The 20,628-nt window shown below is 41.2% G+C and overlaps 1 protein-coding gene across 5 annotated transcripts in view; it reads left to right on the top strand.

The window, feature by feature from the left end:
* PPP3CA (protein phosphatase 3 catalytic subunit alpha) overlaps nt 1-20,628 on the top strand; it is a 186,103-nt gene that overhangs the window by 131,388 nt on the left and 34,087 nt on the right. For all 5 annotated transcript variants that reach the window (XM_079990249.1, XM_079990248.1, XM_079990250.1 and 2 more), the window contains exons 4-7: nt 554-665; nt 2,617-2,762; nt 7,709-7,848; nt 19,579-19,656. In XM_079990249.1, the coding sequence (XP_079846375.1) occupies nt 554-665; nt 2,617-2,762; nt 7,709-7,848; nt 19,579-19,656 (476 nt within the window). The remainder of the gene's footprint in view (nt 1-553; nt 666-2,616; nt 2,763-7,708; nt 7,849-19,578; nt 19,657-20,628) is intronic.

The following is a 20,628-nucleotide window of genomic DNA, read 5'->3' as shown; positions in this document are numbered from 1 at the left end:
GTAGTGCAGCATTGGACACAATCCTGAGATTTTAGTAGAGTTTAGTAGATCACTTACAGATTTTATATCATACAAAATTGTTTTATTTCTCCACATAGCTTTGCAGATGAATTTCCTTTCATAAAATGCTAATCAAATGCTCTGTTTAAACAGCTATTAGGCAGTGCTGATAATTGTATGATATACTTTCCTAGCTAATTAGTGTTGTGCTGTCTACCCAGTTGGGTTATTTTTTTCCTGATCTGGTTTTCCTGGGTTTTAGAGAGCTTGGGAAAGGGGTGGGAACAAATTATGTGAAAATAAATGTCCACATTATTTAATATTAAGAAATATTAAAACATCATGATGACTAGTTAAGCCAAGCTTGCTGTAGAACGTACACAATACACAGCTATTAAAAATGTTTGATAGTTTTGGTAAGCTTCTGAAGGAGCGGGCATTGTAATTAGAAAATGTTTAATATTTAAAAAAACACGTCATACATGTTGTCTTTTGTAAAACAGAATGCACTCTTCATTCTTAATCAGCATCATTCCTTTCTTCTTCTTCACAGTGTGTGCTGTATTTGTGGGCCTTGAAAATTCTTTATCCAAAAACACTGTTTTTACTGCGTGGGAATCATGAATGTAGACATTTAACAGAGTATTTCACATTTAAACAAGAATGTAAGTATGAGTCAAAATTACTTCTTTTTCTAATATTCTTTTTGGAGATGGTAAATGTCTATTCAGGACTAAGACAAGTAAACAAAAGACATCTTTAAACCTGCATTCAGTTTAAAGGGAATCATGCTCATGAATAGCTGCAATATGATAGACAACTTAGTCCTCATAACCTTGGTGTACGATCCTTGCCCATATAAGCATGCCTTGCCCAGACACTTTACCTTGTTGCTCTGGATACAGGACTGCAACATAGAGTTCTACTGTCCCGTGTTTGTTCCAAATCGCTGCGGTCTTTCAGCAGAGTGATCATGATCCAAACAGGGTAGCACATGGGCCCTGTTTCGCTGGAGGGTTAGTCTGATGGCCATCTGATGGCAAGAAGGAATTGACAGGCATTGGGAGTTTAGAGAATGTGACAGGGCAGTAGGTCACACCTAGAAATTGGAGGTAGAAACTTAGGACCATATCATCATCACCATTTCAGTGATGGGTCATGGTGGGTTACAACCATTTAAAATTCAATATTAAGAACAGTTTAAAACAAATTACACTAACAGGAAAGAGGTGCACTTAAATAGGGCAGCTACACATATAGTTGGCCCTTGGGTCCAGAGTAGGGGCAAGGTTACCAGCAGTCGGTCTTCCCTCACCTGGGTACCAACCTCTTTTTTTTCATGTTGTCTACTCCACCACCACATGCACCTTTTGCCTTCAGAGCTGCATTAAAATCCACAGTGGCCACATTTGGGGAAACATGACCTACAGAACAATGTACAATGACATTTCCTTTACAGAGTGGAGGATAAAAAGGTTATTAATTGACTTGAACGATTTGTAATTTACTGAGTTTTTAATATGCATATTTATAAATTAACATTTCAAATTAATTGAACAATCTCATTTATTTCATAATGATGTTTCTGCAAATCATTAAGAAGATGTGTGGTGGCGGTTTCTATACTGACCTACCCTTTCAAAGGGCAGGAGAATATATAATAGAATCTAAAATGAAATTATAGCTCTTTGGAGAAACCTTCTAGGATGACTAGAGAACTGTTGATATGGTGGGTTTTTTTATATATATAATGTGACTTTAAATGTTCATTAGTCTCCATGACATTTAGCATTCATGATTTCATCATTTAAGATTTGCTTAATATTTATTCATTTAAAGGATTTGTATGCAGCGCTTTTGCCTAATGGTGTTCGAGGAAGCTTAATAAAATCTTTTAAAACTATAAAATATCATAAAACGAAATGGCAAACAGAATGAAAAGCCCAATTACTCTAAAATGATAGACGAAAGCAGGAAACAACTAATTCAAAAGCCTTTCAGTCGAAACTGGACAGACAATCCTTGTGAACTATAATAAATTAAATTAAGCCACCAAAGTTAACTGCCAAAAACTCAAAGCCACCAAAGTTAACTGCCCAAAACTCAAATTTGATGTTGCCTTAAGGAAGGTGGCAAGTTCATTCACCCTTGCACACCAGCCTAAATTCTGCAGGCATGGTCAACTGGGAAAGGTTAGCTAATGGCTGTCTTAGCTGCCCAACAGGTTCTGACTGAACATCTTTACCTAAAAGCCATGAATCAGTAGCACTGAATATTAACCAAGTCACAATCAAAGCAGAGGATTTGAATGTATGCTAGACACCCTTGTCCAATGATGTATTGGTGGTGGTGGTTGGAAAGGAGAAGTGGCAATGTTTGTGTCCCCGTTTTCATAGAAACTGCATTATCTCTCTAACGGAAGACCATAAATTATTTACTTGCAAAGGTGTGCAGAAAATATATGGGAAGAGATTAATATGTCAATATTAATAATTTAGTTTTTGAGACTAAAAGCTGGTTCTCACAGGCCCACAGAATTTAGGTCTGAATTCTTTAATACAGTATTCTCCCCTCTTTTCAAGTACTTTTTTCTGATACTATCTTATTATCCAAAAGGTAAAATAAAGTATTCAGAACGTGTGTATGATGCCTGCATGGATGCCTTTGACTGCCTTCCCTTGGCTGCTCTGATGAACCAACAGTTCCTGTGTGTTCATGGTGGCCTGTCTCCAGAGATCAACACTTTAGATGACATCAGAAAAGTAAGTTTGGATAGCACAACTCCAAAATGCCACTAAGCAAACTTTGCTTTGCTCCAAATACCATCTCTCACTTTTTCCACTGTTGTCATATGGGAGAATTAAAAGTGAAGGGGTGGATCCAATGTTAAACATCCTCAGGAGTGGATTTATTGAAATTAATGGACATGGCTAACTTAGGTCCTTAAATTTCAGTGGGTCTACTCTGAATAGGATTTAGTTGAAGACAACCCAAAATGTTTGTCTTTTCTCATTGCACTAAAACTCTTCTAGGATTGTCCTCCTTGGTAGTTGTCCTAAAAAGTAAGAAGAAGAAAATAACTTCACTTAGCTCGCTTATTTAATGTGGCAACTACAGAAATGGAGTTAAATCAATCATTCTTATTTTGCTTTCCAAAAAAACTGGTTTTGTTGTGTCTATGGGGTTTGCTGTTGAATTTTCTTCTATACATTAGTTCTTTACTCCAATACAGCTATGGTTATGCAGGTATCTATGCTTGGCTATGTCATCCAGAATATGTATGTGTGAGTAGGGTGAGTATGCTGTGTGTACATGCAAATCAAATTTTCCATCTGTGGTTCCCAGTGATAACATTTGTAGAAAGTTGCTTCCCTACACTGATCCTTATCTTGATCAGAGTGCAAATAGTCGCCACCCCTCTTGACAACTTGTCATGTTCAAACAATATGTTGTTGCGTATTCAGCGATTGCTGGGATGGTGGTGTTGACCCAGGTGTGTGTGGCGATTTCCAATAGCTTCAATAGTGTGGGATCTGATTTAGAATATTTATTTGACTTCAGGTTAGTAAACTTTTTTTCTAAAAAAAGTTTATATTAATTTGATATTCTATATAATATCTGGAAAGTTTTTTCCATCATCAGATTATTTTAACTGAAATAGGGGAAAATAATGATAAAGCACACTTTAGATAGCATCCTGTGAGAGTACTTAGGATGGTACATACCTTTCTATCTATCCATGAAAGGGAAAACCAGATGGCAGATCGCCCAGCTCTGCCCAAACAGCTACTGTATTTTTCGCTCTATAAGACGCACCAGACCATAAGACACACCTAGTTTTTGGAAGAGGAAAACAAGAAAAAAAATATTCTGAATGCCCGAAGCCAGGACAGCAAGCGGGATCACTGCACAGCTTATGGGATAGCCCTGTCTTATGGGATAGCCATGAGCAAGCCTCTCCCGGGCAAGGGGAGCCTTCATCCCCTGCCCGGGAGAGGCTGCGCACAGCTAAGGCTCACCCAAGAGCCGCGCTCCCTTTAAGGAGTGCGCAGAGTGTGCTCCCCCAAGAGCCGCACACGCTCCACGCAGCTCTTTAAAGGGAGCGCTGAGCAGAGCCTCCTGCCTGCATTCACTCCATAAGACGCACACACATTTCCCCTTACTTTTTAGGAGGGGAAAAGTGCGTCTTATAGAGCAAAAAATATGGTAGCTACCACCAGTAGTCCTTATGACAGAGGTAGCCATGAAAACGGAGTGTTTGAAGCAGGGTACTAGAGGCTTGGGATCAACTGGATCCTAAGCTCTGCACATTCCCCAAGGTACCCAATCCTTGGTACCCTCAGCTGTACCAGCCTGGAGCTAGTATAGCAAACGAGCACACTTCCAACCTTCTGTCAGCAGGGCTTTGATTGCAGCAGAGGATCTGTTGCTCTGCATTTCCCCAGCCCCTAGAGAGGATTGCTGTGTCAATGTGGTTTACATTTCTTTTCAATCAAACAGAAAAGCTTTGCTTAGAAATTATTTTCTTTCAAATACTTGTGAATGGTTTCAAGATACAGCGATTCAAGAGCATAGTTTACATATAAAGAAAAATGTAGGCATGGAAAACTGTGAACATAGTAATTTTATCATACTCAAAAGAAGTCTATGCATTGATACTAATATTAAATATGCATGCATGCTTCCTAGTAAGGGTCACCTGAAGAAAATCTTTGATTTGATTAGCATTGTAGCCATTCATTGTGTTATGAATTATTTCCCCTCCCCCCCAGGAAGGGGTGGGTTTTTAGAAATGGGGAAAATGCATTGCATAACATTTTCCACACCACATCAATGTGGCATCCATTACCCATAATCTAGAGATGACTTTTTGGAAACTATGTTACTTTTCAAAAGCAATAATTTACTGCAATTTTGGTGGAGCTTGGAGCTGATGGTCAAAGCCATGAATAAAAACTGATTTGCAAGCTGAAGCAAGAGCTGTTGCAAGAGATATCCCACAGATGCCTGCTTCTTCTACTTCAGTGAGATCTCAGTAGCCTTATTAAGCTATTCAAGACACACCCCACAGTGATAATTGTGCGAGGCAAGAGGGTAGAGCCTCACACAATTATCACTCTACACACATTGTGTGCCTGCCCTCATGCCCCACATTGACCTCCTCCCAACGTACATTTGGGAACTTGCCTGCAACGAGACAGCATACCAAATGTGAGTTAACTGTGAAAATGCAGTGACCCTGAGCTGAAATCTTGAGAGGGTGCAACCTACACAAATTAGCAGACTGCTTTGCTGCAGACTTGATCTGCAACATGTGGACAATATTAAGGAGGACATTATGTGGGGTGTGGCAGTGAGGGTGAGGCAAGTAAGTGTGGCCCCACTCTTCTGCCTCACAGTGTTATTACCCTGTATTTTGAATGCCCAGATAAGGTCCTAGGAGGTCCTTCTGTATTGGAATGCTGAGTATATGTTCCTTTTAAGTAAACCTTTATGTTGGTGTGCATGTGTTATATGACATCTCATTCATGGGGACAGTACAGAGGTCTGTGCGATGCAGATTACCTACTGCAAAACTGGCAAAGTGCAATTGATTTAAAATGGAAGCAATTGCGTATAGTCTCCTCCTCACAGCCAGTCTGAAGGAAGCGAGGAATCTTTAGGAACTCAGCTCCGATCTGCATAGCCCCACATCTGCGTGTCTCATCAAGATTTCAGGTTCCTCATGCAGCAACAGAAACATGTCTGCTTATAATGAGAGGTGTGTTTACTTTCTTGTTCCTCTTAAGCCCCTGGTTGTACCGTCTTTTGGAGGGCAGAACTGTGTATGCAGCACAGCTTGTCTTGGAACCCCTAAACTAGCCTGCTGCCTAAAGAGCAGTAGGGGATGCTATCACATCACCTATGTTTAAATAAGATTCAGCACTCAGACCAGTTCAGTCTGATTTGAATGGAGTGGGATGGTGTTGTCCTTTGCCTCGGGCAACAAAATGTCTTAGGCCAGTCCTGTTTATGCATGCTCACAAAAGCATGCATAAAGCCACAAAACTCAAGAAAAATTCCAAATAATTGGTATAATTACAGACTGTATGCTGCTCCCAAGAACTCTTTCCACATGAATTCCATTGACCTTGTTTGGATGCAGTACCAAACCATAGCGCATGAATAGTTATGTGCATGAACATGCACCCTATTCCATCTCTAAATCTCAAGTAGACTGTCATCTGTCAGTCCAGTTATGATCCCGAAGCAAGATGTGTGTGTGGCAGGGAGAGAAGTAAAGTTGAGAGGCATAACACTTCTTCCTCTGTAATGAATGAATTCATCCTGTCTCAAGATGAATTCCAAAGGGTGAGGGTTGCAGTGCTTTTCTGTGCACAGTGGCGAACCTGCAGTAAACATCCAGCTAAGGGCAGGTTGGTGGAGATTTCTTGTTCAGCAACAGATTTGTTTGTTCACTGTGTTACTTAAGTCAGGCAGACAATGGTTTATTTACAGCAGGGATGTCAGTATTTAAATAATGTGTACAACTCTGATTTTAAAAGTATTAAATAGCTCTATTATTAAAATGCATCTAGGGAGCTTTTCAGTTGATGGAATTGATTTCCTTTGCTATTCCTCCCCTCTAATCAATGAGATAATTGAATTTACGATGTTTATATATATGCTGGAAGCCGCCCAGAGTAGCTAGGGCAACCCAGTAAGATGGGTGGGGTACAAATAAATTGTTGTTGTTGTTATGTTTTGAGGGATTGCATTCAGCTATTGATGGCTGAGCACACTAAATTACTTAATTAATTAATTAATTATCCAAACAGAGAGAACCTAATTTCTGTTGTCTATGCTCTCATAATCTCTAGGTTAGATTACTGCAGTATGTTTTATGTGGGGCTGCCTCCAAACATGGTTCAGAAACGTCAGCTGGTGCAGAATTCAGCGGCCAGATTGCTTACTGGGGCAAGACTGTTTGAGCATATAATGCCAGTCCTGGCCAAACAACACTGGCTGCCAATTAGTTTCTGGACCCAATTTCTAGTGTTACTTTTGACCTATAAAGCCTTAAATGGCTCAGGACCACAATACCTCAAGGACTGCTTCTCCCCATATGAATTGGCCCAGACCCTGCAGTCATCACTTGAGGTTCTTTTTCATGGACCTCCTCCTATGCAGTGGCTCTCTCCACTTACATTGGGAAAGTAAGTCAGAGTTTCCCAAACTTGAGTCTCCAGCTGTTTCTGGAGTACAACTCCCATCATCCCTAGCTAGCAGCTCCAGTGGTCAGGGATGATGGGAATTGGTTCCCTGTAATCTCAGTTCTCACAATGAGGGAACCACCAGAAGGCCCTTGGAGCTGGATCTCAGTGTCTGGGCTGAAAGATAGAGGTGGAGACATTTCTTCAGGTATACAGGGCCAAAACCAGAATTCATTTTGCTGTAATGATGATGTTTAATCCCCTTTTATAAACTGCCATAACTATATTCTGTGGTTGCACATCAGTTTGGGGCCAGCATTCACTCTTGGTGCATTATGGTTGTACCAGGGGAACCACACTCTGTTATGGCTCTGAGTTGAACTGCGGGAGCGGTTGGAGTCTCAAGACCAAAGCACGGTAATGCTTGTGTGGTTACACTGTTGTTCCTAAATGTCAGTGCCAGATCTTTCCCTCTAGCACCCTTAGCCTTTCTCTTCGTCTTCTCTTTTTCTTAGTTAGATCGATTCAAGGAACCACCTGCGTATGGACCTATGTGCGACATCCTGTGGTCAGATCCTCTAGAGGACTTTGGAAATGAGAAGACTCAGGAACATTTCACTCACAACACAGTCAGGGGGTGTTCATACTTCTACAGGTGAGGATGCTTTCTTGTTTCATGTGGCCTCTGCAGATGGTTGTGGCTTCTTCATAAACCATCGTAATTGTGCCTTGAGTTGCATAGATCTTGAGTTCTGCCTTTTAAAAGAATTGAATCTCTGTCTAAAAACCAATATTTCTTCCATTGTGTTTAAGCAACGTGTGTACCTATTGAGGTTCTGTTTCAACTAAAATACATATGGACTCGCACTTGAATATTCAGTCAACAAGAATGATTATCACTCAATGTGATAGTGGCAGGATCCAACATGGGCACTGCCAGTTCCATATAAATCAAGGAGGACTGGAAGTAAATGCATTTAAAATGAAGCAGAGGGAAAAGAGGGACCTGCATAGTTTACCCCCATATTTACATTTTGCTCTGAAATTCACTGTCCTTGCAGTGGGGCTCCATGCCTACTCAAGAAGTAATTTTTCCCTTCCCAGCCCTTACATAAGGAATTAGCAGTTCCTCACTCACTCTGCCGTCAAGCCCTAAGTCAGGGATGGGGAGCCTGTGATCCTCCAGATGTTGCTGAACTTAAAAAGCCCCCTCATGCCTGACCATTGACCATGGTGATTAAATTTGAGTCTAACAACATCTGGACAGCCACAAGTTCCCAATCCCTGCTCTAAGTCCTAACAATGTGATATCTTTTGAAAGATTTTGAATGTTTTTATGGTGAGCAAGTTCATAAAATTGTTTATCACTAAAGCATTATCACAGGGTAAAAGTCACTAACATTACTTGTGTGTTGACAGATAAAGTTTCCTGTTACAGCACATATATAAAGGTAAAGGTAAAGGTACCCCTGCCCGTACGGGCCAGTCTTGCCAGACTCTGGGGTTGGTGCGCCCATCTCACTCAAGAGGCCAGGGGCCAGCGCTGTCCAGAGACACTTCCGGGTCACGTGGCCAGCGTGACATCGCTGCTCTGGCCAGAGCTGGAGCCGCACACGGAAACGCCGTTTACCTTTCCGCTAGTAAGCGGTCCCTATTTATCTACTTGCACCCAGGGGTGCTTTCGAACTGCTAGGTTGGCAGGCGCTGGGACCGAACGACGGGAGCGCACCCCGTTGCAGGGATTCGAACCGCCGACCTTTCGATCGGCAAGCCCTAGGCGCTGAGGCTTTTACCCACAGCGCCACCTGCGTTCCACACATATATAGTCCCTTCGCAAAGATTGCTACATTCTATTGTAGAGAGAGTTGAGACTTCTACAACCAAGACACTTTCTTCAGTTAGCTACCGGTAATTGGCTGACTACAGATCCTGCCATTCCCTTTTGGAAGTTCCTTTGCGGGCAAAATATGCTTTACTAAATGGCCTGAATTCTTTATCGTAGCATTGAGATTTGAGTTTTAGGGAAAATCTGCATTTTCAGAAAACAGGAATAATGGCAATTACATATGTTTCAACAAAAAGGGCCTTAGGTTACAAATAAATACTTAATTACCTTTTTAATTGGAAACAATTTCACTGATCTGTATTAGGATTGTTCATGTGTTTATGGGTATTGTGGTTACAGCAACTGCTTTAAGTGATATTCCTGAAGATGGTGACCCATTGGGGGGCAAGAAGGAGGTTGTATCTTTTAGGAAACACTCTAGAATCTGCAGTTTTCCTCAGCATAAATTTCCTCAGCACATTACACCGAGTAGGTCAGAATATAAACTTCTAGTGAGTTCCTGAAGGCGCAATATATTATTGGTAAGTCTGTTGAAAAGCTTCCTATGATGAGTGTTGGCTATGCTGTCTAGGGCTGATGAAGTTGTAGTCCCAAGAACAGCTGGAGGCTATCCCTGCCTTATCACATACAAAATGAACCTGCTGCTAGTTAAAATACAGTTGAAATGTTAAGACTGTGATCAGTTGCGTGTGCAAAATTCTACAGCCAATCTTTCTGTACTCACAAGAACACAAAGTTAAGCTAGGACAACATCTGTTTGCTAGCACTCAGAATCTTGAAATATAAATTCATTAATATCCACCCAAATTACATTTTTACTGGCACACTAATACCATAATGCAATGTACTGCAGTGCATAATGTGGTTATTCCACTTCTTCAGTCATCTGAAACAAAGGAATAATATGCTATGACGTGCGTAAAACACTTCATTATTTCCTCTAGAATAAAGGCTTTCAAGCATTGTTTCTTCAGGGACCCTTTCTACATTGATTTGTCTGCTGAGAAGCAACTACATGTAAGCCGCAGAAATCCTTCACATTACCTCCAGAAAGTTCTGGGGAGTTATTCTGGCATGAACAGTCAGCTTGTGAAGGGGATGCTAGCCAGGCCTATTGGACCTCACAATCGCCCACATGAACTGAAAAGGTAGAACACAGTCAAGACTAGTGGCTGTACATTTCAGGGGGAAATTTCAAATGGTGGGGAAAGCTGCCTTTTAGGGAATGGTTCACCTTTTTGATCTTCTCATTGAGCAACCTCTGATAAGACTGTGAAGAAGTGCTGCACATGGTCACAATCTGCAGTTCATGGTACATGCAGCCCTTACTGCTAAACAGATTATGCACTTCTGAGTTTAAAACAATTCATCTAGCACCATGAGCCTAACAGAAAGGACTCAGTTCTTCTTGTATTTCACAAAACCTCTAAACAGAAGCTTAATCTATATTATTGTTTATATACTTATATATGTTATTTGCTTGATTGGACCTTCCTTGATCAGAGGTAAAACCCCAAACCAGCCGTCTTCTGAAAACTTAAAGCACTAACAGATTTTCTGTGGCATAAAGCTCAAAATAAATATGTGATGTTCCACCAGGTTGTAATGGAACTGGGTAATTCAACTACCCTCCCAGAAGTAAAATCCAAGAAATTTGATGTAAACTTCAGGCCAGCAGACAGGGTGCCTAGGAAGGAAGGTGAAGGCCACGAAGCAAAAACTTGTATCAAAGGCCAGAATTTTATTTTGCCACACCCCTTTTGCTTCTGACTATCTATTTAACCATGAGAAGTGGAATGACACTGTGCCTTCTGTTGAAAAGGGTTCCCCACCCCTAGCCTAAAACAAGAGCAATAACTTCTACTTAGGAATGCAAGAAACATCCAACTGGTTTACATTTTGATGCAGATTTATCTAATTTGCAATGCCTGAACCAATATATGAATCAAAACTCAACTGTCCTTAAAAATTTGCACTTCTCTGAATTTTGCAATGCAATTCCTTTTTTAAAAAAAGTGTACAAAAGTATATATTAGGGGAAAGTGCACAAAAATGTGTATTTTGGTGAAAATCACTTGCAAACATCTATATATTGGGAGAAATTCATGCGGGAAATGTGTACAAATTTTCCTGGTGCCAAAAGGTCAAACTGATGTAGAAATGGAGATAACTGAATTTAAGACTGGAAAAGATGAGAAACTGAGAGGAATTAGCACTGAAAAATTCACCCATCCCTACCTCTACTTGAGTAAATATACAGATGCTCTCGGTTTTCATGAAATATTTAGTTTACTGACAAATTGCATTTTAGTGAAATGCATCCAGTTTCCTTTATTAAAAAAGCCTCTTGCTCTGTTCATTTTTTTAAAAGAAAGTTCATTCTGATCTTTCATAGCTAACTGCAAACTGGTTCCAAAAGTACATCTTTCTCTGCTTTGTGAGTTTTGTTAATTTTTTAATAGTGCTAACTGATATATAAGTAGCAAAATATTTTCACAGGACCTCTAGAGTACTTGGCATGATATTTACTTGTTATACCAAGTTTGTAGCCTCACTTGTTATACCACCACCTTGTGGCTTAAATAATTTGGACTACAAATGATTTAGTTTGATCATAAAAGAACAAAAGCAAAACAACTAAATTTAGTAAGTGGAATATATGCATTTTTGCCTTTGTGAATTATGTATTTAAATGGCATTGGACTCCCTGTTTGAACATAATGTATCAAATGTAGTGAGGTACAGTGGTGCCCCGCAAGACGAATGCCTCGCAAGACGAAAAACCCGCTAGACGAAATGGTTTTCTGTTTTTCGAGGCGCTTCGCAAGACGAATTTCCCTATGGGCTTGCTTCGCAAGACGAAAACGTCTTGCGAGTCTTGCGAGTTTTTTTCCTCCCCCCCCCTTTTTCTAAGCCATTAAGCTGCTAATAGCCACTTAGCCGCTAATAGCGCTAATCCGCTAAACCGCTAATAGGTATGCTTCGCAAGACGAAAAAACCGCTAGACGAAGAGACTCGCGGAACAGATTATTTTCGTCTTGCGAGGCACCACTGTATATATGTATGTAAAGCTGTAGTTGCACAAATTCAGCAATATGTTAAAGATGGAACATCAAGCCTTTAGTTTTAGGAGGAGGGTGGAGAGAGGACGTTTGTGCAAGCATGCATGCAAATCCTAGGGAGCTGCCTTGTACGATTGGCCCACCTGGTTCTCTATTCTTTACACTGACTTGGCAGTAGAAGCTTCAAGCAGGCTGCCAACTTTTTCAAAAAGCAAACAGAATACGCATATTATATGTCAGACTCAGTTTTTATTACATTATTTTTGAAAAAGCTGCTTTAGGTTCTTGATTTCACAGTTTCTAACCAATCACTGCTATCCACAGTCATCCGCTGTAAAGTCTCACAGCCAGTTTTTCTTGAGTACCATCCAGAAGGAAGATTATTTGTTTTGAAAATGTAGTATAGGAACTTAAAATGTGAGCTCACATTTTTCAAATTATGCGCAACTGCATGTGACCAGTATCTGAGAGGGATATGTAATATACCAGCTTACCACACGAGGGAGCTGCTGACATTTTGTACTTGGGCATTTCTATTCTGTTTGGGCAAACAGTGGTACCTCAGGTTACAGACGCTTCAGGTTACAGACTCCGCTAACCCAGAAATATTACCTCAGGTTAAGAACTTTGCTTCAGGATGAGAACAGAAATCGTGCCGTGGCGGCACAGTGGCAGCAGGAGGCCCCATTAGCTAAAGTGGTGCTTCAGGTTAAGAACAGTTTCAGGTTAAGAACGGACCTCCGGAACGAATTAAGTACTTAACCCGAGGTACCACTGTATTGCATATGGTGGTAGAAGCTCAACAGGACTCAGATGAAACAGTGGTCCTATGAAGTTTGACCAGGCCCTACTAAACCCCTTGACTGTGGTCTGATTGCTCAGTCGGAACAGCTCTTCTTTTAAGTCAAGACAAAACTTTCTTTGTTTTATTTATACAAGTATTCACATACTGCCCACTCATGTACAATATCAAAGTGGTGTACGATAATCTATGCAAATGCAATAAAATATATAATAACATAAAACAATACAGAATAATTGCAAGAATGGTTGACTCATCTGAAAATAGAAATGAAGCCACTGATGAGACCTAACAGCAGAAAAAGTTCTTTAGGAGACACCTGAAAGTTAGCAGCAAGGATGCATGCCGAATTTCTGCTGGAAGAGCATTCCGCAGCATGGGGCTGGCAACACTCAATGCCTGACTTGTAGCTGAGGCCAGCCAAGCTTCTGAGACATGGGCAACAACTAACAACACTCAAATGAAGCCATCACTTGACAACCCCAAACTGCTTCACTCTTCACTGCTTTCTGTTTGGCTTGCCTGCCCGCCAGGCTCAGCAGTCTGCCTCACTTTTCAACCTCCTCTGGACTAGAAATATCCTGGGGTCTTCTGCATGCTGACCTGGAAGTAAGCCTTACTGAACACAAATGGGATTTACTTCATAGGCTTGAGCTGTAACTGAGCACAGACCTGTAGCCACGAGTGGAGTCCTTGTCAACTAATTTGCATATCAGACCAAATGAATTTGATTATATTAAGGCTGTTTGTTTGTTTGTGAAAGAGTATGCACAGGAAAGGAGGCTTTCCGTTTGTGTTATGTTGTTGGTTAGTCGTTTAGTCGTGTCCGACTCTTCGTGACCCCATGGACCAAAGCACGCCAGGCACTCCATCTTCCACTGCCTCCCGCAGTTTGGTCAGACTCATGTTTGTAGCTTCGACAACAGTGTCCAACCATCTCGTCCTCTGTCGTCCCCTTCTCCTTGTGTCCTCCATCTTTCCCAACATCAGGGTCTTTTCCAGGGAGTCTTCTCTTCTCATGAGGTGGCCAAAGTATTGGAGCCTCAGCTTCATGATCTGTCCTTCCAGTGAGCACTCAGGGCTGATTTCCTTAAGAATGGATACGTTTGATCTTCTTGCAGTCCATGGGACTCTTAAGAGTCTCCTCCAGCGTCATAATTCAAAAGCATCAATTCTTCGGCGATCAGCCTTCTTTATGGTCCAGCTCTCATTTCCATACATCACTACTGGGAAGACCATGGCTTTAACTCTACGGACCTTTGTTGGCAAGGTGATGTTTCTGCTTTTTAAGATGTTGTCTAGGTTTGCCATTGCCTTTCTCCCAAGGAGCAGGCGTCTTTTAATTTCGTGATTGCTGTCACCATCTGCAGTGATCATGGAGCCCAAGAAAGTAAAATCTCTCACTGCCTCCATTTCTTCCCCTTCTATTTGCCAGGAGGTGATGGGACCAGTGGCCATGATCTTCGTTTTTTTGATGTTGAGCTTCAGACCATATTTTGCGCTCTCCTCTTTCACCCTCATTAAAAGGTTCTTTAATTCCTCACTTTCTGCCATCAAGGTTGTGTCATCTGCATATCTGAGGTTGTTGATATTTCTTCCAGCGATCTTAATTCTGGCTTGGGATTCATCCAGCCCAGCCTTTCGCATGATGAATTCTGCATATAAGTTAAATAAGCAGGGAGACAATATACAGCCTTGCCGTACTCCTTTCCCAATTTTGAACCAATCAGTTGTTCCATATCCAGTTCTAACTGTAGCTTCTTGTCCCACATAGAGTTTTCTCAGGAGACAGATGAGGTGATCAGGCACTCCCATTTCTTTAAGTACTTTCCATAGTTTGCTGAGGTCGACACAGTCAAAGGCTTTTGCATAGTCAATGAAGCAGAAGTGGATGTCTTTCTGGAACTCTCTAGCTTTCTCCATAATCCAGTGCATGTTTGCAATTTGGTCTCTGGTTCCTCTGCCCTTTCGAAATCCAGCTTGCACTTCTGGGAGTTCTTGGTCCACATACTGCTTAAGCCTGCCTTGTAGAATTTTAAGCATAACCTTGCTAGCGTGTGAAATGAGTGCAATTGTGCGGTAGTTGGAGCATTCTTTGGCACTGCCCTTCTTTGGGATTGGGATGTAGATTGATCTTCTCCAATCCTCTGGCCACTGCTGAGTTTTCCAAATTTGCTGGCGTATTGAGTGTAGCACCTTAACAGCATCATCTTTCAAAATTTTAAATAGTTCAGCTGGAATATCATCACTTCCACTGGCCTTGTTATTAGCAGTGCTTTCTAAGGCCCATTTGACTTCACTCTCCAGGATGTCTGGCTCAAGGTCAGCAACTACACTACCTGGGGTATACGAGACATCCATATCTTTCTGGTATAATTCCTCTGTGTATTCTTGCCACCTCTTCTTGATGTCTTCTGCTTCTCTTAGGTCCTTTCCACCTTTGTCTTTTATTATGGCAATCTTTGTACGAAATGTTCCTTTCATATCTCCAATTTTCTTGAACAGATCTCTGGTTTTTCCCATTCTATTGTTTTCCTCTATTTCTTTGCATTGCTCATTTAAGAAGGCCTTCTTGTCTCTCCTTGCTATTTTTTGGAAATCTGCATTTAGTTTCCTGTATCTTTCACTATCTCCCTCGCATTTTGCTTGCCTTCTCTCCCCCGCTATTTGTAAGGCCTCATTGGACAGCCACTTTGCTTTCTTGCATTTCCTTTTAACTGGGATGGTTTTAGTTGCTGCCTCCTGTATAATGTTACGAGCCTCCACCCATAGTTCTTCAGGCACTCTGTCCACCAAATCTAAATCCTTAAACCTGTTCCTCACTTCCACTGCGTATACATAAGGGATTTGACTTAGATTGTATCTTACCGGCCCAGTGGTTTTTCCTACTTTCTTCAGTTTAAGCTTGAATTTTGCTATAAGAAGCTGATGATCTGAGCCACAGTCAGCTTGTTTTTGCTGACTGTATAGAGCTTCTCCATCTTTGGCTGCAGAGAATATAATCAGTCTGATTTCGATGCTGCCCAGCTGGTGATGTCCATGTGTAGAGTCGTCTCTTGTGTTGTTGGAAAATAGTGTTTGTGATGACCAGCTTGTTCTCTTGGCAGAACTCTTATTAGCCTTTGCCCTGCTTCGTTTTGAACTCCAAGGCCAAACTTGCCAGTTGTTCCTTTTATCTCTTGACTTCCTACTTTAGCATTCCAATCCCCTATAATGAGAAGAACATCCTTCTTTGGTGTCATTTCTATAAGGTGTTGTAAGTCTTCATAGAATTGGTCAATTTCAGTTTCTTCAGCACCAGTGGTTGGTGCATAAACTTGGATTACTGTGATGTTAAAAGGTCTGCCTTGGATTCGTATCGAGATCATTCTATCATTTTTGAGATTGCATCCCAGTACAGCTTTTGCCACTCTTTTGTTGACTATGAGGGCCACTCCATTTCTTTTACAGGATTCTTGCCCACAGTAGTAGATATTATGGTCATCCGAACTGAATTCACCCATTCCCGTCCATTTTAGTTCACTGATGCCCAGGATGTCAATATTTGTTCTTGCCATCTCATTTTTTACCACATCCAACTTACCAAGGTTCATGGTTCTTACATTCCAGGTTCCTATGCAATATTTTTCTTTACAGCATTGGACTTTCCATTCGCTTCCAGGCATATCCACAACTGAGCATCCTTTCGGCTTTGGCCCAGCCGCTTCATCAGCTCTGGATCTACTTGTACTTGTCCTCCGCTCTTCCTCGGTAGCATGTTGGACGCCTTCCGACCTGAGGGGCTCATCTTCCAGCGTCATAACTTTTATATGCCTGTTGTCTTTGCCCATGGAGTTTTCTTGGCAGGGATACTGGAGTGGCTTGCCGGTTCCTGCTCCAGGTGGATCACGTTTAGTCAAAACTCTCCACTATGACCTGTCCATCTTGGGTGGCCCTGCACGGCATAGCTCATAGCTTCTCTGAGTTATTCAAGCCCCTTCACCACGGCAAGGCAGTGATCCATGAAGGGGGTTTGTGTTATACGCTTTATAATATTGACATAGTTTTATTAATACACACGGCAGTTCTTTTGATAACTTTTTTCAACAACAAAAAAGTTAGATCCACTACACAAGTCCCATATCAGTTGTACTGCAATGAGAGGGAAGTGTTTGTTTGAAATTGCAAATTAATATACTTTTTTTTTCAGTTACCAGTAGAACTGTATCTAAAATCTCCCTCTTTATTTTATATTACCAGCAGCTCTCTTGGTTATATAACTAAAAGCCAGTTGCCATAGCAACCTCAAATATAATGTTAGCGTCGTGGGATAGATTCATAGAAAGCATTTAACCCAGTGTGGTTAAGTGAAGTAAAGGACTGTTGCAAACAGGGCACTAGATGAATGGGCTTTTTTTTCTGATCCATGTACCTCTTCTATATGAGGGGAAAGTAACAGTCTTATCTTGCTCATTCTCTCCTGCCCCTTTGAGGTTTGGGGTGCTGAACAGAAGCAGCAGCTCTTAAACTCAGTACACTTTGCAGTGCATTACAAAAAGAACATCTGGAACTTGAAGAAGCTGCAACAAACAGAACAACCAAGTGGACAGAGCATCTTCTCTTCAAAGAAAGTGAAGGTGTTTGTGGCTATTTAGCTTAGGAAAAAGAGATAACATAGAGAGGAGATGATGGAACAGGAACAGCCAACACAGTGCTCTCCATCTGTTGTTAAACTACAAATCCCATTATCCCTGAGCATTGGCTGTGCCAGCTGGGATCTATGGGAGTTCAGCAACATATAGAGGCCATCATTTTTTGCCACCCCTGTGAAAAGAGGCTTATGGTAATAGAGGTTTGTGACAGAGGTCTGTGGAGAAGAATTTACTGCCTCTCTCTCATAATACTCAGTGACACCCAGTGAAATGGATTGGCAGTAGATTCAGGATAGACAAATTGACTGGCAGTAGATTCAGGACGGGACTCCCCCCCCCAAAAAAAAGTACTTCTTAACACTATACATGATTCATTTATGGAATTTGCTGTCACAAGGTATGGTGATGGCTCTAGATGTAGCTGGTTTTAAAATGGCATTAGACAGATTTATGGAGGACAGGACTGACAGTGACTATTAGCCATGATTCAGCATGGGGATTCCATTTTGCTCAGAATTATATCATTTGCTGAACAGGGGGAGGCTGCTGTTTTCATGTGGTGGAGTGGATTTCCTCGAAGCATTTGGTGAGCCAGTGTTGAGGACAGTCTACTGGAACAGATGAAAACCTGGTTTGATCCATTCATGGAAAAGTGCAATAATACAGCTGTACTGGGTTGGCCACTCACCAGTCTGTTCGTTAAGTAAAAACCCAGCCCCTGGAAGTCAGGATTGTCTGTGCCATTTTACGTGTGCTGGAAAAGGGCACATGCCGCAACCAAGGCTTCCTTATGTGCTTAACTATGTGTAGAACATACACACCAGAATACATTATTCAGCGTGTTAGAAAGTACCACATTTAATACATCGGTGGTGGTAAAGGATTCAGTCTCTGAAATCAGACAGAAGCTTCACATCACAGAAGTACTCTAGATCTAGACAAAAGAGCTTTGCTGTATTTGTATGGACATGCCCACAGCTCCACTAAATCCATTAAATGGTAGTGCAGGCGATCTACACAACACCAGTATTCAGACTCGGCTAATCCTCAGCATGTTGAAATTTGTGTATATTTCAGTGAAATGAAGAATATCCTTTTATTACTCAACTTCTCTCCCTCTTTCCCACCACCCCTCTCTCTCCAGAGAACTGCAGTTTATAAAGTTTCCTAAATCCTATACTTGGTACTAAATGTGTGGCTTTTTGTGGGTTAGCATGAGGTACCCACGGAGAATTTAAGTAGCTGCTAAGTGCATTCACATTGGTATTGAGACAGAAATAGAAGGCTGATCCTCCTTTTCCTAACTTTCTCTCTAAAGGCACCAGCATCTTTGTAGAAAGAATAAAGTTGGGAAACAGCTACAGCAAACCTCAAATCATTTAAACTGAATTGAAATGCAGCTACTTGGAATCTAATTTCTGAATCTCTTGAAGGGAGGATGGGGCTTCTGAATCCATGGAATCCATGTTTGACAGTAGCAAATGTCCTGTTCTGGGCTTCACTCAGTGACCAACCATTTTCCCCAAGGAGGTGCGTCAGGGACAGGGAAGGAAGTTCCAAAGCAATCTACTTCCAGTTCTAAGCACAGTGTCCTTTCAACTTGGAAAACTTGTTTGTTTAAACCACAGTTTAAGCAGCCTTAGCCTTGTTTGAGCCATGATTTTCACAAACTACAGTTCTCCGAGTTGGGGCACACCAGAGAAGTATGGGGAATTTAAAGCCAATCTCCTCTTTTTGAGATGCAAAACAAACCAACGGTAGAGATTGAGTATGCAAGAATGTGGCCCATTCATACAACAGGAAACCCTGGCCTTCCATTGTGTCTAAAACTGGCCAGTGACTTTCTGGAGTTAACTTGCAGCTTATGTTTTTGGCTAGTAGGGGATACAGTGATAGGCTTTTTTCCCAGTGCTGCTTTCCATTGAACTCAGTAACATTTACGTTTATGTATATATTTATGTATTTGTGAGTGTCTGAGGCTAAGGCACCTTCTCTGTTTTTGTTTTTGTTTTATTAAAACATGCTTCTTTTCCTGCCCCAACAGTTACCCTGCTGTTTGTGACTTCCTACAGCACAATAACTTATTATCTATACTCCGAGCCCATGAAGCCCAGGATGCCGGGTGAGTGGCTTTCCTTGTTTTTTGAATAAATTATTTTCCGGCATGTTGCCATCTGTACATTTCTTACATTGCTAAGGTGAAGTGCTTGTTCGGTATCTTTCAGAATGTAAAAGGGAAAGGACTGGTGTTTAAAAACAGTTGAATATTGACTTTTCAGGGTATGTTGCTTTTACTTTTGATGTGGTTTTAGGGAATCTTGACCGCATCCTGAAACCCTGGCTCTCTAGCAGATGGAGAAACAAATGGGATACGTTTAGCCTCTTTAAAATGGTGTAATGTCCAAACCCCTATATCTTACCTACAATTCTTGTTCCCAAATTCTAACTAGGGTTTCCTGCTGGTGCAGGAAGTGCCTCCTACAAGGGTTCAGATACAGTTCTAATTTTTAAAATATACCAGGGTGCACAGTTCTGGCACTCAAAGCAGTTTGGGTGGCCCTCTGCTCAAATTAAAGTATACTGTGATGATATAATTAGAACAAGGGCTTTCCCTTGCTCAGCTGATAAACAGCAGGAGCATATATATCAGCTCTTTACAGCTTGTTAACTTTCCGAACCTGCAGGGCTCTTTGGAGAGGCACAGTTTGAAACAGGAATATATTTTCTAGGTCACTGAAAGGAAGTGCCACTCTGTGCTTCCACTTTGCTCATCCTAATGGCTAAAATACCAATACTTTTTACACAACCACAGATGGAAGGAATATAAATTATTGAAACTCAGATAGAAGAGCCATAATTTATGAATGTATTACAAGGTCTTCCACATTTAAGTAGCATGGTATCCTCATTTCATCTAGTTATGTGTGCCATATACTCTGTTTTCATAAATTTGTACTCTGTCTTTTCTTCCAAGGGTGCTCAAAGCAGCTAACAATACTGTATAAAAAAAAATTTTTAAAGCACCCATCAGCCAAAAAAGTTCCAGAAGTATGAAAGACCAAATTGGTAAAATATAGAGCAGCATTTTATTTTA

This window comes from Podarcis cretensis, assembly GCF_951804945.1.
Source record: "Podarcis cretensis genome assembly, chromosome: 9".
NCBI classification, from domain to species: domain Eukaryota; kingdom Metazoa; phylum Chordata; class Lepidosauria; order Squamata; family Lacertidae; genus Podarcis; species Podarcis cretensis.
The sequence above is the reverse complement of the archived record's forward strand: the minus strand, read 5'-3'. Positions and strand labels throughout refer to the sequence as shown.